Here is a 13,487-nt window from a genome sequence, read left to right on the forward strand (position 1 = left end):
ACAACAAGGTGAGATGGGATTTTCTTAGGGAAGCCATGATTGCAAATGGTTTCCTTCAGAGATGGACAAATTGGGTTATGCAGACTATTCAAGGTGGACAGGTTTGCGTTAATGTAAATGGTCAAAGGGGCCCATACTTCAGAATTTTCCATGGCCTAAGACAAGGAGACCCCCTCTCTCCAATCTTATTCAATATTGTGACAGATGTTTTAGGGTCTATGATGAATAAGGCTAGGGACATAAGCCTTTTTTCAGGATTGATGGGGCATGTTATCCTAGGGGGATTACTCATGTGCAGTATGCTGATGATGCAATGATTATGATGGATTGTTCAGAGGCTACCATTTTGAACTTGAAGATCATCTTATACTGCTTCGATTGGCTGTCAAGTCTCAAAATCAATTTTCACAAAAGCGAGACTTTTATTTTTAGGATAAACCAAGCTACTAAAGATAAATGTGCCAACATGCTCAATTGCAAGTTAGGGGTCCTGCCTATCAAGTATCTGGGAATCCCAATTGATGATTAGTATGTTGGGCTAGACGCTTTTGATCCTTTGGTGTAAAAACTATAGAAGAGACTAGAACCTTGGAAAGAGAAAAATATGTTCTCAGGGGGGAAGGCTTATATTGACCAACACTTGCTTGAGTAGTCTCCCCGTGTACACTATGGGCTTTTACCTCCTGCATGCTGGAACCCATGGTAGGATGGACACGACATGCTCCAAAATTTTCTGGAGAGGGGTTCAGGATAAATTCAGGTATCATATGGTTAGGTGGGAAGCGGCCTGCAGACCAAAAGACCAAGAATGTATGGGTATCATCAATAAACAAATCATGAACCAATGCCTGATGGTAAATGGATATGGAAAATCCTAAGAGATGGGGATTCGCTTTGGTGCAGGCTGCTAAAAGCAAAATACATGAGAGATGTGGATTTCTTTGGTTCTAAGAGCAAAATACATGAGAGATGTGGACTTTGACAAGAGCTACACAAAGTTAAACACTTATTCCAGTGGGGAGCTGTATACATGGTGCATAATGGGAAAAGGACTAGATTTTAGACAGACACCTGGTTACTTGATACCCCCATAAAGATCCAGTTCCATGATCTTTACAAAATATCCTTAGATACAACGGTCAAGGTGGCTAATTGTTTTGAGGATGGCACTTTTAGCATCAGTTTCATAAGAGCTTTGACCCCTATGAATCAGTGAGATATGAGGAGTTTAAGACTCTGTTAAACCCCATTATCTTGGGTAATCAGGACAATGAAGTCCACCGAGCTCTGGAGTGGAGAAGTCTAGGAACTTCACCACTAAATCTCTTCACCGCATTATACTCGATGGTGGGATTAGAAATAAGACCAGTGGGGAAATTTAGAAATGCAAAGTCACGTAGAATATAAAGATTTTCCTTTGGTAGGTGTTTAATGATAGACTCTAAACTGCATCCACTTTAAAGAAGAGAGGTTGGAAGGGCACGGAGTCCTGCTGCCTCTGTGGGAAAAAAGAAGAAAATATAGACCACATCTTTTTTTAATGTATTTTTGCTAACTTCACATGGAGTGTAGCTAGATAATGCTTTGGTTGGTCTGAGCAACTCAGGACCCTTAATGACTTTGCTCCTGGCCGGTTGCTTCAGATTCTAAATCTTCCCGCAAAATTATGTCTCTTCTTTTTTGTAAGACTTAGCTGGGCTACTTGGTGTGTCCATAACAAGATGACGATTGAAAAGACATACCCAACAAGCCAATTGCTTCTCTTCTCAAAAGTCTCTCTTACTTGTAGACTTGAAAAATCTTGCTCAAGGAGGGCGACAGGGAGAAAATTGATCCAGCTCTACAACAGCTCGAGGGGTGATGCTACAACTTCCAGCCAAGCTCTACCTCCATATCTGATATCTTGGAGCTGTAGTCTTTCCTGACGTGTTATCTTAGCTACCATGTCGTTTGTATTTATATCATGACTTATTTCCTTTTCGTTTGTAAGACTCTTGGTACCCTAGTGTATATAACTAATAATTTGGTTTTCATAGAAGCAGAGCTTGTTTCTCCTGTTAAAAAAAGTGAAGAATAAAAGATTAAGGGTATGTTTATTTATGCTTCTACAAATTATTGCTTTTTCAGAAGCCTGCTGCTGATAGAAGCTAACAAAAAACTGTTTCTCACTTTTGTCGCTTTTGTAGTAGTAAAGATTATTTTATCTTCTCAGAAATCACAGTTAGAAATCAGCAAAAATAGACTGTTTATTTGGGCTTCTAAGAGCAGAAGTCGAATAAAACCCAAACAAACAGACCCCAACTCAAGACGCGAAAAAAAATTGAATCACCAAACAAGACCATCACCTCAAAATTACCCTGCACTTTAAGACAATGAAATGCTTGCTAAGCGCTCTACCACCACGGATCAAGAGGATGTTGAAGACACCATAGGATTTAATGTCTGCTCGCTAATAGGAAGCGAAGAAAATAGGCAACTAAAGCTGCTCACAAGCATCCATAGCCAAAATACCCGTTGTCACAAATAAGCTCATAATCCATTCGCATAACCGCACCCTACCAATTGCCACCACAGAACAGAGACAAGCGACCGTTTGATGAGACTAGCACAACATTCGTGCCAACCACAACCACATATGATACTCGTCCACAGAGTCAGCCATCACCCACGAATGGTGACCCCGACTCCCATGGACATGAAGTGCGAGCCTCGATATATAGTAAGATGACTCAATCCGCTAACCCACGAGCATCAGTTGATAATCTTTACTCCAAAAGACCACTGACGATCTAGAGGCCATAAGGAACCTCACCCGACTGCTCCCTGATTTTGCTGACATGAGACCAACAATGACCTTTACAAGGCCGTGCGGAGGTTAAACACCTCCCCGCGTACCGGCGCAGTGCTTTCACTTCATGCTTCTGCCGTTAGGCCCACGTCATGCCATAAGGTCGACGAAGCCTCGCCGAACCGTGCTGAGGTCGACACATCCCTGCACACCGGGTGCGACGTTTTTGCTGCACGAGCAGCGACGTCCAAGGTTTGCGCGACACCCTGGATCAGACGATCGAAGAGCTGCACGGAGAACATGGACAGCGGCAAGATGCGCACCTACATCTCGGCCATCCTTCGGCTGCTCGGCGACGAGCCCTACGGCGCGCGCGCAACCTTGGCAAGACCGACGACGGCACGTACTACCGCCTGCAGACGCGCTCGACGACACGCTCCGCGGCAAGGCGCGCCGCGACATGTAGCGGGTGTCCGGGATGGGGCACGTCGTGCCGTGGGACGTGGCGGCGTGGTTCACTGCGACAGACGAGCCGCGGAACGACCTGAGCGGTAGAGGATAATGGGAAGAGAAGTACGGCGCGGCAACGCGGATGCATGGCTACTGGCATGGGGATGCGAGGAGAGGGGGTGACCTGCTCGCGGCGGACTCACGGGTGCCGTGCACAAGCTCAAGGACCGCCTCGAGTGGGCGCGCACGCTCAAGTTCTTCCATAATGTCACGCACCCGGGGGCCTCCAAGCTGATATTCCAGATACCACAACGCGATCGAGCTTGGCACTGCCACATACTTATACTTCTATAGAGGATGTCCACCTAGCCAGGAGAAGAAATGCTTTATTTGCACTGCCTGGGAAAGCTATATTCCAGCAACGTCACTCCAGTGCCTTGAATTTACCTGCGTGGTCTCTGGGCCATATATCTCCGAGCTCGTGAAATGCATGCTATGGCTTGCACCGTTAACTCTGAACAGTCGATGAGCTCAGTCAGCATACATACATATAGTAGTCAGCTAGCTGCTAGCCCAGCTGTTGACGTTGTGTAGATGCAATGGTTCTGATCGAGGAACACCTCACAAATATTATCCTATTGCGTTGCTGTTATTAGTGGCAACGATGGCTTGAGAAGTTCGAAATCTCCGGAAGTACGTCGCATTGGTTTGTTCCTCACGCAAGGTGCCATCCATTCGTTGACATTATCAGTTCTAGTGTTGACAGATCGGGTAACGTGGTGAATGCGAGCGCGCTAGGAGCGCGTCGGTCGTTTTGACTGGGCGAATGATCAATCGGAAGTTTGACTCTTAGTCTCACATGGGGATTGTTTCTGTAAATAGATTTTCTCTAATAGTCTTGAGCCATTGTGGATCATAATAGGAGCATGTCGTGTTCGTCGCTTATGGAGCCAGATGCTTCATGATATGTACTTTAAAGTGTGTGGGAGTATGAATATAAGATTTGATGTGCATTTGTATCCTAGTATTGAGGCTAAAAAAATACAACATGGTGAAATAACACAGTTGCGATGAGTGAGACTACTGCTGTACCGAGTCTGTGACCATCTAATAATAATTAAATTGGATAGTATTTCTTTTAATCAAAATACAGAGTTTCAGTTAGCTTTGGGATAGAAATTCAGCGGATACTTATCGAGAAACCCATTCTTTTCCACCAAACCCGTCCTTAGCGATTAGTGAGATTATATTCAATAGATTCTCTCATGAGTCCAGTTTTCTTCACGAACGGATTCTCATTTCTTTTAGCATTTCGATAATTTCTCTTTACGGTTCGTAACCGTTACGAACGTTCTCTCTTATTCTCTTCACTTTAGGATTCTCTTTACGAATCTTTTTAAAGAAAAACTGTTAAAAATGAGAAAATAAAAAGAATGAGAACAAAAAGAATATTAGAAAAGGAAATAATAAAATGAAGAAAATATAGTTCTAATAATGGTGCACGTATTTGCATGCATGCATCCGTGCTATGCTCTAGAAACGTTGACTCCACCAGGACGGGTTACGTACGTACGTCCCCCAAGATCCGACCTCGCAGGTCGCGCCTCCCCCTCCAACCTTTACTTGCCAAGCTCCCCACCGCATCGATCGGACCGGAATCTTCACGAGTCGGCATGCCTCCGTGCCGTAGAATCATATCAACCACCACCGGCCACTTGCATAGTTGCATGCATTCCCCGGCTACACGGACTCGATCACTACCTCCTGTGATCGAATAGTTGCCGAATTAAAGATCGTGGTCAAGCAAGAGCTAGCTGCACCGGAGCAGCTCTGCAACGACTCTGTGTTCTCCCTTGCGAATTGCGATGCCGTCGCCGCCGGCGAGAAATCTGCTCAAGTCCATAGGCAACGGTAAGCTTGGAGGCCACCAGCTGAATCCTCAGGCCGCCATGAAGAGGCACGGCTCTTTCCCCAATATGTCGGCCTCCAGCAAGGCGCTGGTCCTGCTGCCCCTCCTGCTCCTGGCGTTCATCTTCTTCTTCGTGTACCCCAAGGAGTTCGAGCTGCAGGCGGTGATGAGCGCGTGCGCCCCTCAGCCGGGGACGTATACGGCGGCGCGCCTCGCGGAGCCGGCTGTGACCCGGAAGCCCGACTTCCGGCTGCTCATCGGCGTGCTCACCCGCGCCGACCTCTACGAGCGGCGGCACCTGCTCCGCATGGTGTACGGGCTCCAGCTCGCGTCCGGCGACCTCACCGCGCACATTGACGTCCGGTACGTCTTCTGCCGGCTGTACAAGGACGACCAGCGCGTGCTCGTCCCGCTGGAGATCCTCGTCCACGACGACGTGATCATCCTCGACGGCTGCGAGGAGAACCTCAACGGCGGCAAGACCTACACCTACCTCTCCACGGTGGCGAAGTTGTACGCCGACGAGCCGTACGACTACGTGATGAAGGCCGACGACGACATCTTCTTCCGGCTGCCGCAGCTGGTGGAGTCGCTGGACGCGATGCCGCGGGAGGACATGTACTACGGCGCCACCATCCCGTGCAACAGCATGGACCCGTTCAGGGGGTACATGGCCGGCATGGGGTACGTGCTGTCGTGGGACCTCGTCGAGTGGATCGCGACCTCCGACGTGGCGCGCAACCACAGCGTCGGGACCGAGGATATGCTCACCGGGGAGTGGCTGCGGATCGGGGGCAAGGGGAAGAACCGGTTCAACGCCAAGCCGGCCATACACGACTACCTGAATCCCGTGCCGGTGGACGAGTGCGAGCACGCGTTCATGCCGAGCACCATTGCCGTGCACCGGCTCAAGAGCAACCCGCGGTGGGCGGAGACGCTCAAGTACTTCAACTTCACCGCCGGGCTCAAGCCGTCCAAGTTCTACAAGATCGACTAGCTCGGGATCGGATGAATTGCATGCCCGCCGGTTAATTTGAGGTGCTTTATACATAAAAAAAGATGTTCCTTTTGTACTTCTCGTTATTTCGAGCAAAATTCCTTCTCTTGTTTTTGCCTGTATCTTGTACCGAACAACCAATTTACAGAGTTGACGTACAACACGTACTTAAATTGAGCAGACAAACGGTAATTGTGGATAAATTGATCGTGTACATGATGAACTGCATATCGAGCTACATACATAACACTAGGACGTTAGGGGGGGGGGGGGGACAGTACCGTGGATATGCATGAGCTTTCATCATTTTCCAATTGGTGGTGTGAGTCGCGACTCTCTTATCCAAAAAGGATGACGGTGATTGTTCTTGTTAGGGTTGGGATTCACCAGATCCGGGGTGGTCACTACCGGAGACGGCTTCTTTGCCGAGTGCCTCAGGATAAAGTGCACTCGGCAAAGCTTTTGCCGAGTGCCCGATAAAGTGCACTCGGCAAAGAGGTCTTTGCCGACAAACTGTTTACCGAGCGTCCTTTGCCGAGTGTAGCACTCGGCAAAGCCTTTGCCGAGTGTATATCGTCCTTTGCCGAGTGCCTGAGAAGCTGTCTCCGGTAGTGGTGGTGCGGTGCGGCAGCAAGGCAACACCTACCTTAATAATTCAGTTCGATGATGAGCAAAGTCGTCATTTATGAACATAGAGGTAGAGTGGTAAATTGGGGTAAGAAATTTAGTGCCGATGAATTGAGTATATGTAAGAATGGGAGGAGGATGTTGAACTAAGCTGACGTTGAGGGATACATATCCCTCATCTTGTGTGTTGGGACAACGGGTTGATCGGTGAGGATTAAAGCGCAAACCGGGCATACTCTAGAATAGTGACTTTTTTTCTTCAGTTAGAACTGTTCATTCCATTATACCAAAGCTGTAGCGAGATCTCCGGCCACCAAAGGCTCAATATAAACGGGGCCCAACGGCGAATCCGCCAGGGGAAAAGGGAGTTCAAGCCCCTATCCAGAGGAGCACTTGGAAGCCTCATTTAATTTTTGGTATGAAAAATGAAGAAGAGGAGGAGAAGAAAAAAAGAAAAGAAAAGAAAAGGAGGTAGAAAATAAAGAGCTTCTAGGCGTATCTGTCAAAAGATGGCACCTCCCACATTCAAGCTGCTCCTTATATGCAAGGTTATGCGCAACTCTGTAATAGGCCCAGGGCAATACTTTATTTTGGACTCAAGTGAAATTACAGAAAGATAAAACACTTTGCTTCTCTAACAACACACATTACTCGAGTAGTTGCAGTTTCAAAGCTTTTTTTTCTTCAGAATTACCGCCTCTGTTTCCAAGATGATACTTCACATTAAAATATTTAAATGGGTCGTGTCTATTAGATCAGCACAGCACGGCACGAGGTCACGGCTCGTGCTTAGGCCGAGCGCGCGGCACGGCGTGCCGGCACACATGGATCTGACTATTTTCTATTTTCTATATATTTAATTTTGTAGCTACTTTTATCTATTTTATATATATATATATTTTAATTTTGTAGCTATTTTTTATTTTATTAGGCCGCTCATAGCGCCATGGCTATCGTGCCCATTGAGACGGCCGTGCCGTCAAACCACAATCGTGCCCGACCGACCCCACACAGTATGGTGGCCGATGGGTCGTGTCGTAGACTAGAGGGAAGGTATGCAGGCCGACACGATACGGTACATTATAGTAGCTGAGTAGTACTGAGTCGGACTCGTACCGGATCAATCCAAGTGGCCCATTTGACATCTCTGTTTCTTATGCTTGAGTTAATGAAAACTATTAGACAAAGATTTGGATAAAATTATTGAAGATAGTATAGGCAACTAGAGGTATTGTAAGGCCATCTCCAACCATATTCCCTTCATTTCGTTTCATTCCTGATTCTCTTTCCCGATTTCATTCCCTTTATTTCTTTTCATCTCCAACGGCTTCCCTTCGAGGGGAACCGCGAAGGGAAAGAAAAGAGAATCCCGTTCTGGAGGGAATCGTAAAGAGAAACTGTTGGAACGCTGAAGGGAACGAAAATCCTGTCGTAAAGGGATTCTGGACACCGAAGAAAAACCGTTGGAGATAGTCTAAGAACCGGAAGAGTTATCAGAAACAAAATGAAATAAAGGGAGTGTAGTTGGGGTGATCTAATGGTCAGTTCTAAGGGTATGTTTGTTTCAGTTTCGGATTATGACTTTCAGTTTTTACAATTCGAAGCTAAAACAAACAGACAGCTTTTGGTTATAGATTTTTAAAATCTGCTGGTTAGATTGTGAGAATCTGAGAAGCTATTTTTTCTCAGCTTTTGATAGATTATGAAAGTCCATTTTTCTAAACTGTCCATTAAATTTTTTTAAATCTACAATCTATTTTTTTTTATAATCCAACTTTTTACAATCCAGTTTCTATAAACTGCTTATCATAATCTTCGGCTGCTCAAAGTTTCTAAGTACGATACGATACCTACCTCCGCGATCAGCATCATACGGCACAGCAGCGTCCCTTGCAAAGGAGGAAAGAAAAATACCAAAAGTCGAGGCACGCCAGACCGAAGGCATCCCCAAGAAAAATTGTTCGCTCCCACGGACCTGAGCCGCCGCCGCCTCGCCTCGCCGCCGTAGAACACGCAGCGCGCGCGGGGGCAGCCATGGCGCCGGAGCCGGAGGACGACATCATGAACGAGAAGAACCCGCGCCCGCTAGACGAGGACGACATCGCGCTCCTCAAGACCTACGTGCGTACCGCGACCCCCGTTTGGATCTCATCTCCCCGATCTCTTGGATCTAGGGTTAATCTTAGTGATTTGGTCACGGATCCTGGGCTTGAGAGCTGGATTGGGTGGGATTTGGGCTTGAGATGGGTTTAGGGTTTTGATTTCCTCGTCGTACTTTAATCAGCTTTTGTTTATTCTCTCTCTCTCTCTGGTCACGGAGAAACCACTGTTTTTTTTTTGCTAATTTTGGTTGGCTGGCTGTTGTTGCAGGGGCTTGGGCCATACTCGACCAGCATTAAAAAGGTCGAGAAGGAGATCAAGGAAATGGCCAAGAAGATCAATGACCTTTGTGGTGAGTGAAAATTTTATTATATATTTCTTGGTTTAGCGCCAGAGATGTAGCCCAACTTGCTGCTAGGTTGGGGTCTTAGGGATCAGTTGGTGACATTTTATTTATTTGCCAGTTTAGATTCAGCTGTTAAATCGAGAACTAGAGTCTATTGGTGTACAAGGATACCATATCTAATTAACCTGGCAACACTTGTTTCAGCTGGCAGTTGACTTACAGCATACTGAGGATACTGCATATTTGACTAATGGTTAAGATGTAGTGATGTACTATTTCTTTATGACACACTTAAAGATTTAAGGTCATTGTTTGTTCTCAATAAAGGGAAAAGATTGTTTGCAATTGTTTCTTTAGTTGATGCCTTGATGGCAGTGGCACAGAACTGCTGCTATATATTGCATACATAATGTATCTCCCAACTTTATTTCTGTTGTAGAAATTTGACCTTTTCTTAATAGCATATTTAGATGAATAAGCTATTACGACCTCATCTCATGTCTGGAGTTTTCTATTATGTTTCATATTCTTGTGCAGTTTATCAGCTTGTTTGGATGTTAGGAGGGTAACACTTTTGAATTAGCTTACCTGAGACATGTGCTCTTCTACTAAATCCCAGGGATAAAGGAGTCCGATACAGGGCTGGCTCCACCTAGTCAGTGGGATTTGGTGTCGGATAAACAGATGATGCAAGAAGAACAACCATTACAGGTATATTAACTGAACCCACTGTTATGTCACTTGCTCCTAGTTTTTGCGGTTTGGGCGCAAACTAGCATGCACGATAGTTAGGCGCTAAACCTTTTCTGTTTCAGTTTTACACGTGCCAGTGTACTAGTACTAATAAGTTATCTTTCTCCCTCTGCAGGTAGCAAGGTGTACAAAGATTATAAGCCCTAACACGGATGATGCCAAATATGTGATCAATGTAAAACAAATTGCAAAGGTATGCCATGCTTATCAGCTTATGCCATTTTATTTTAATTGTATACACATTTTTGCTTATAAATTTCACACATCTTTCTTATGCTTTATTTTGGATCATGTAGTTTGTGGTCGGATTGGGGGATAAGGTTTCTCCAACTGATATTGAGGAAGGGATGAGGGTTGGGTATGTTATCCTGTCTTTTGCTCTTTATCGTATTATAAATCATTATGCCTTTTGGTCTTACTGTATATCATACTCCACTCGTTCAGTTCTACTCAAGCATTTCTTGCCTACTATTTTCACCTGATGCATTTATGTGTAACGTAAAATAATCTATAAGACTGATTCGTTCTTGTGGTGATTGTGTAAGAAATGTTATATGCCATCATGCAAACTGACAAATACTCCCGAAGACAGTGGTTGATATGAGTTGGTAAAGGCTTTAAAAAAGCAATGGCCATTCTTGTGGTGATTATCGTGTCCATGGAAACACATCATGAACTTTACATGTTTGACATAGATGGGAAAACATTGCTTTCTTTAATCCAGTGTACATGTAACTCCTATAAAAGTTGGCAGATGTGTGCAATCATTTTTTTGTTTCCTTGTGTTCTCTGAATAGCGCTATTGAATAGGAAATACTAATTAGTTACAAACATCTTGAATATGAGAACAATATCTTGTCAGCTGGTTGGCTTAGGTACATGTTTTTTCTTTGCTAGTAGAATGCTAGACTATAGAACTTGCTGCCCTACATAATGTTTAGAGATGGCAAAAGTTGATTAAATTTAAACTGATCCTATGCATTTATTTTCTTGATAAAGCATCATTGGGCTATCTAGTCTGTTTCTCTGTGCTTTGTATGCTGTCATTCTTTAATAAATTGAACCTTTGTACCCACTGAGTGAAATTTGTGATCTCACAATTGATGCCTATTGCAGTGTTGATCGTAACAAGTACCAGATTCAAATTCCTTTGCCACCGAAAATTGACCCGAGTGTTACCATGATGACTGTTGAGGAAAAACCGGATGTGACATACAACGATGTCGGTGGATGCAAGGAGCAAATCGAAAAGATGCGTGAAGTATGTGAATCTTTTTCCTTATGTTGCTAGCCTCACGTACTACATCACAGTTAGTTTTCTGCTTATTTTATTTGCTCTTTGCCGAACCATTTTGTAGGTTGTTGAACTTCCTATGCTTCACCCAGAAAAGTTTGTCAAGCTCGGTATTGACCCTCCAAAAGGTGTCCTTTGCTATGGTCCACCTGGTACTGGTAAGACGCTTCTTGCAAGAGCTGTAGCAAATCGAACAGACGCTTGTTTCATCCGTGTGATTGGAAGTGAATTAGTTCAAAAGTATGTTGGGGAAGGTGCTCGGATGGTTAGGGAACTGTTTCAGGTATATTGTGGGTTGCAAATCCAGATATTCATCCAGTTTCTTGCACTCAAGTGTTCTGTTTCATCATGTCTTTCTGAAATGATTTCTTTTATTGTAGATGGCCCGCTCAAAGAAAGCATGCATTGTCTTCTTTGACGAAGTTGATGCTATTGGTGGTGCTCGTTTTGATGACGGGGTTGGTGGCGATAATGAGGTGCAGCGTACAATGTTGGAAATAGTAAACCAACTTGATGGGTTTGATGCGAGAGGGAACATCAAAGTTCTTATGGCCACCAATAGGTATGTTATTTTTTTTCATTCTCCTACTTTGTCATGTGATTCAAGATCCATTCTGTTAGGTGCTTACCTTGTATTCAGTATTCTGAAGATTTATCTGAAGAAATATAGGATTTTAAAAAATGCAAAGATCTGATAAAAAATGTTATTAAGAGACTCAATGTCTTGAACTGACACGGCCAACACATCTTGTCATATGAATTGGTCTGAAAAGCTGACCACATTTTCTTTGTTTTTCCCAGGCCTGATACCTTAGATCCTGCACTTCTGCGTCCTGGTCGTCTGGACAGGAAAGTAGAATTTGGCTTACCTGACCTGGAGGGTCGCACACAAATCTTCAAGATACATACACGCACTATGAATTGTGAGCGGGATATCAGATTTGAACTTCTGGCCCGCCTCTGCCCCAACTCCACTGGTGATTGCTTGATTTGCAAGTTTTTTTCTGAATGACTTCTGCTTAATTCGACTGTTTTTAGGCATCACCTGGAATTCTTTTTGTTAGACAATCTGTTCTCACATCCATGTTATCCCAGGGGCTGATATCAGGAGTGTTTGCACGGAGGCGGGCATGTATGCAATTCGTGCCCGCAGGAAGACCGTTACCGAGAAGGACTTCCTTGATGCCGTTAATAAAGTCATCAAGGGCTATCAAAAGTTCAGTGCTACACCAAAATACATGGTGTATAACTAATAGTGTGTCATAGCTCATGAAATCTGTTGTGTTTAGAATTCTGGATCTTTGTAATGGTTGTATACTTGTATCAGCATGGGATTCTCCGCAAAGAATGTTGTTTTTTTAGAAATCTGGATCTTTGAGGTGACTACAGGATCCTGTACCCTAAGTTTTAAGACAGCCAGGGTTCCTCACTCAGCGATTGATGGTTCATGTCTTACCACTGTGATGTACTTGTGGAAAGATTGAATGAGACTCTGAAGTTCAATGTTGAGAATTGATACGATGCGATCCGGCCCCGACGCAGATTGTCTGATAGCATCGGAGTGCATACTTTTGCATCATAATCGTACAGATTGTCAGACCGATCCGGCAAACCACGACGTGACCGACACTATCAAAGCAGCAAGCACACTGCTTTGCGCATGTATGGTATGCTTGTCTGGTCGGCGCACCACGTAATCCGCAACCAGAAGACGGCGAGGCCGTGGCTGACGCGCACGGGAGGCCGGCCAATGGGCAGCTCGAGGCGGTTATAAAATGTTGATAAAATATGAATTTTTGATTTTTTTTTTGGCTTTTCTCTTATGGACTGACTGGCTCATTGGCCTTTGATGCTGCTCTGCCCATGTGGCTGGGGTACATGTGCTGGTGTTTGGTTCAGCTGTATGGAGAAAAAGAACGAGTCGAGAGGGAGTAGGCGGCGTAACCGCTCTCTCTGTTCCCTTCGGGCGACGGGTGGAGATGGATAGCATCATAGCTCTTATTTGTAGGATTTCTCTACTTTGCTTGTTTATCGGTTTTTTCTTTAAAAAGAATCCCCTCCATGTGCTTGCTCCCTCATTGATTTCTCTTTTGATTTTGGGATTTATCTCCTGAGCTCAACCTGAGAGGAAGCTTGGGCTTTTAGTTTGGTGGTCTTGAACCACAAGAGATTGGTGGAGGTGCTCTGTGTTTGGTGCTTGTCAGAGTTGTGGTTGTCAAGGCT

The 13,487-nt window shown here is 44.9% G+C and overlaps 2 protein-coding genes across 2 annotated transcripts; both read left to right on the plus strand.

The window, feature by feature from the left end:
* Positions 1-5,103: 5,103 nt before the first annotated feature.
* Positions 5,104-6,144, plus strand: LOC133920344 (beta-1,3-galactosyltransferase pvg3-like). Its single transcript, XM_062364958.1, has one exon. It carries the CDS (start codon positions 5,104-5,106, stop codon positions 6,142-6,144), a length of 1,041 nt encoding a protein of 346 aa, XP_062220942.1.
* A 2,547-nt stretch (positions 6,145-8,691) lies between these two features.
* LOC133921061 (26S proteasome regulatory subunit 7A) lies at positions 8,692-12,697 on the plus strand. The gene is made up of 10 exons (XM_062365777.1): positions 8,692-8,892; positions 9,142-9,223; positions 9,837-9,928; positions 10,086-10,163; positions 10,267-10,328; positions 11,087-11,231; positions 11,329-11,547; positions 11,645-11,826; positions 12,066-12,241; positions 12,360-12,697. The coding sequence occupies exons 1-10, from the start codon at positions 8,806-8,808 to the stop codon at positions 12,515-12,517; spliced, it is 1,281 nt and encodes a 426-aa protein (XP_062221761.1). The 5' UTR covers positions 8,692-8,805; the 3' UTR covers positions 12,518-12,697.
* The last annotated feature ends 790 nt before the right edge of the window (positions 12,698-13,487 follow it).

Source organism: Phragmites australis, chromosome 6 (genome assembly GCF_958298935.1).
Source record: "Phragmites australis chromosome 6, lpPhrAust1.1, whole genome shotgun sequence".
Lineage (NCBI taxonomy): Eukaryota > Viridiplantae > Streptophyta > Magnoliopsida > Poales > Poaceae > Phragmites > Phragmites australis.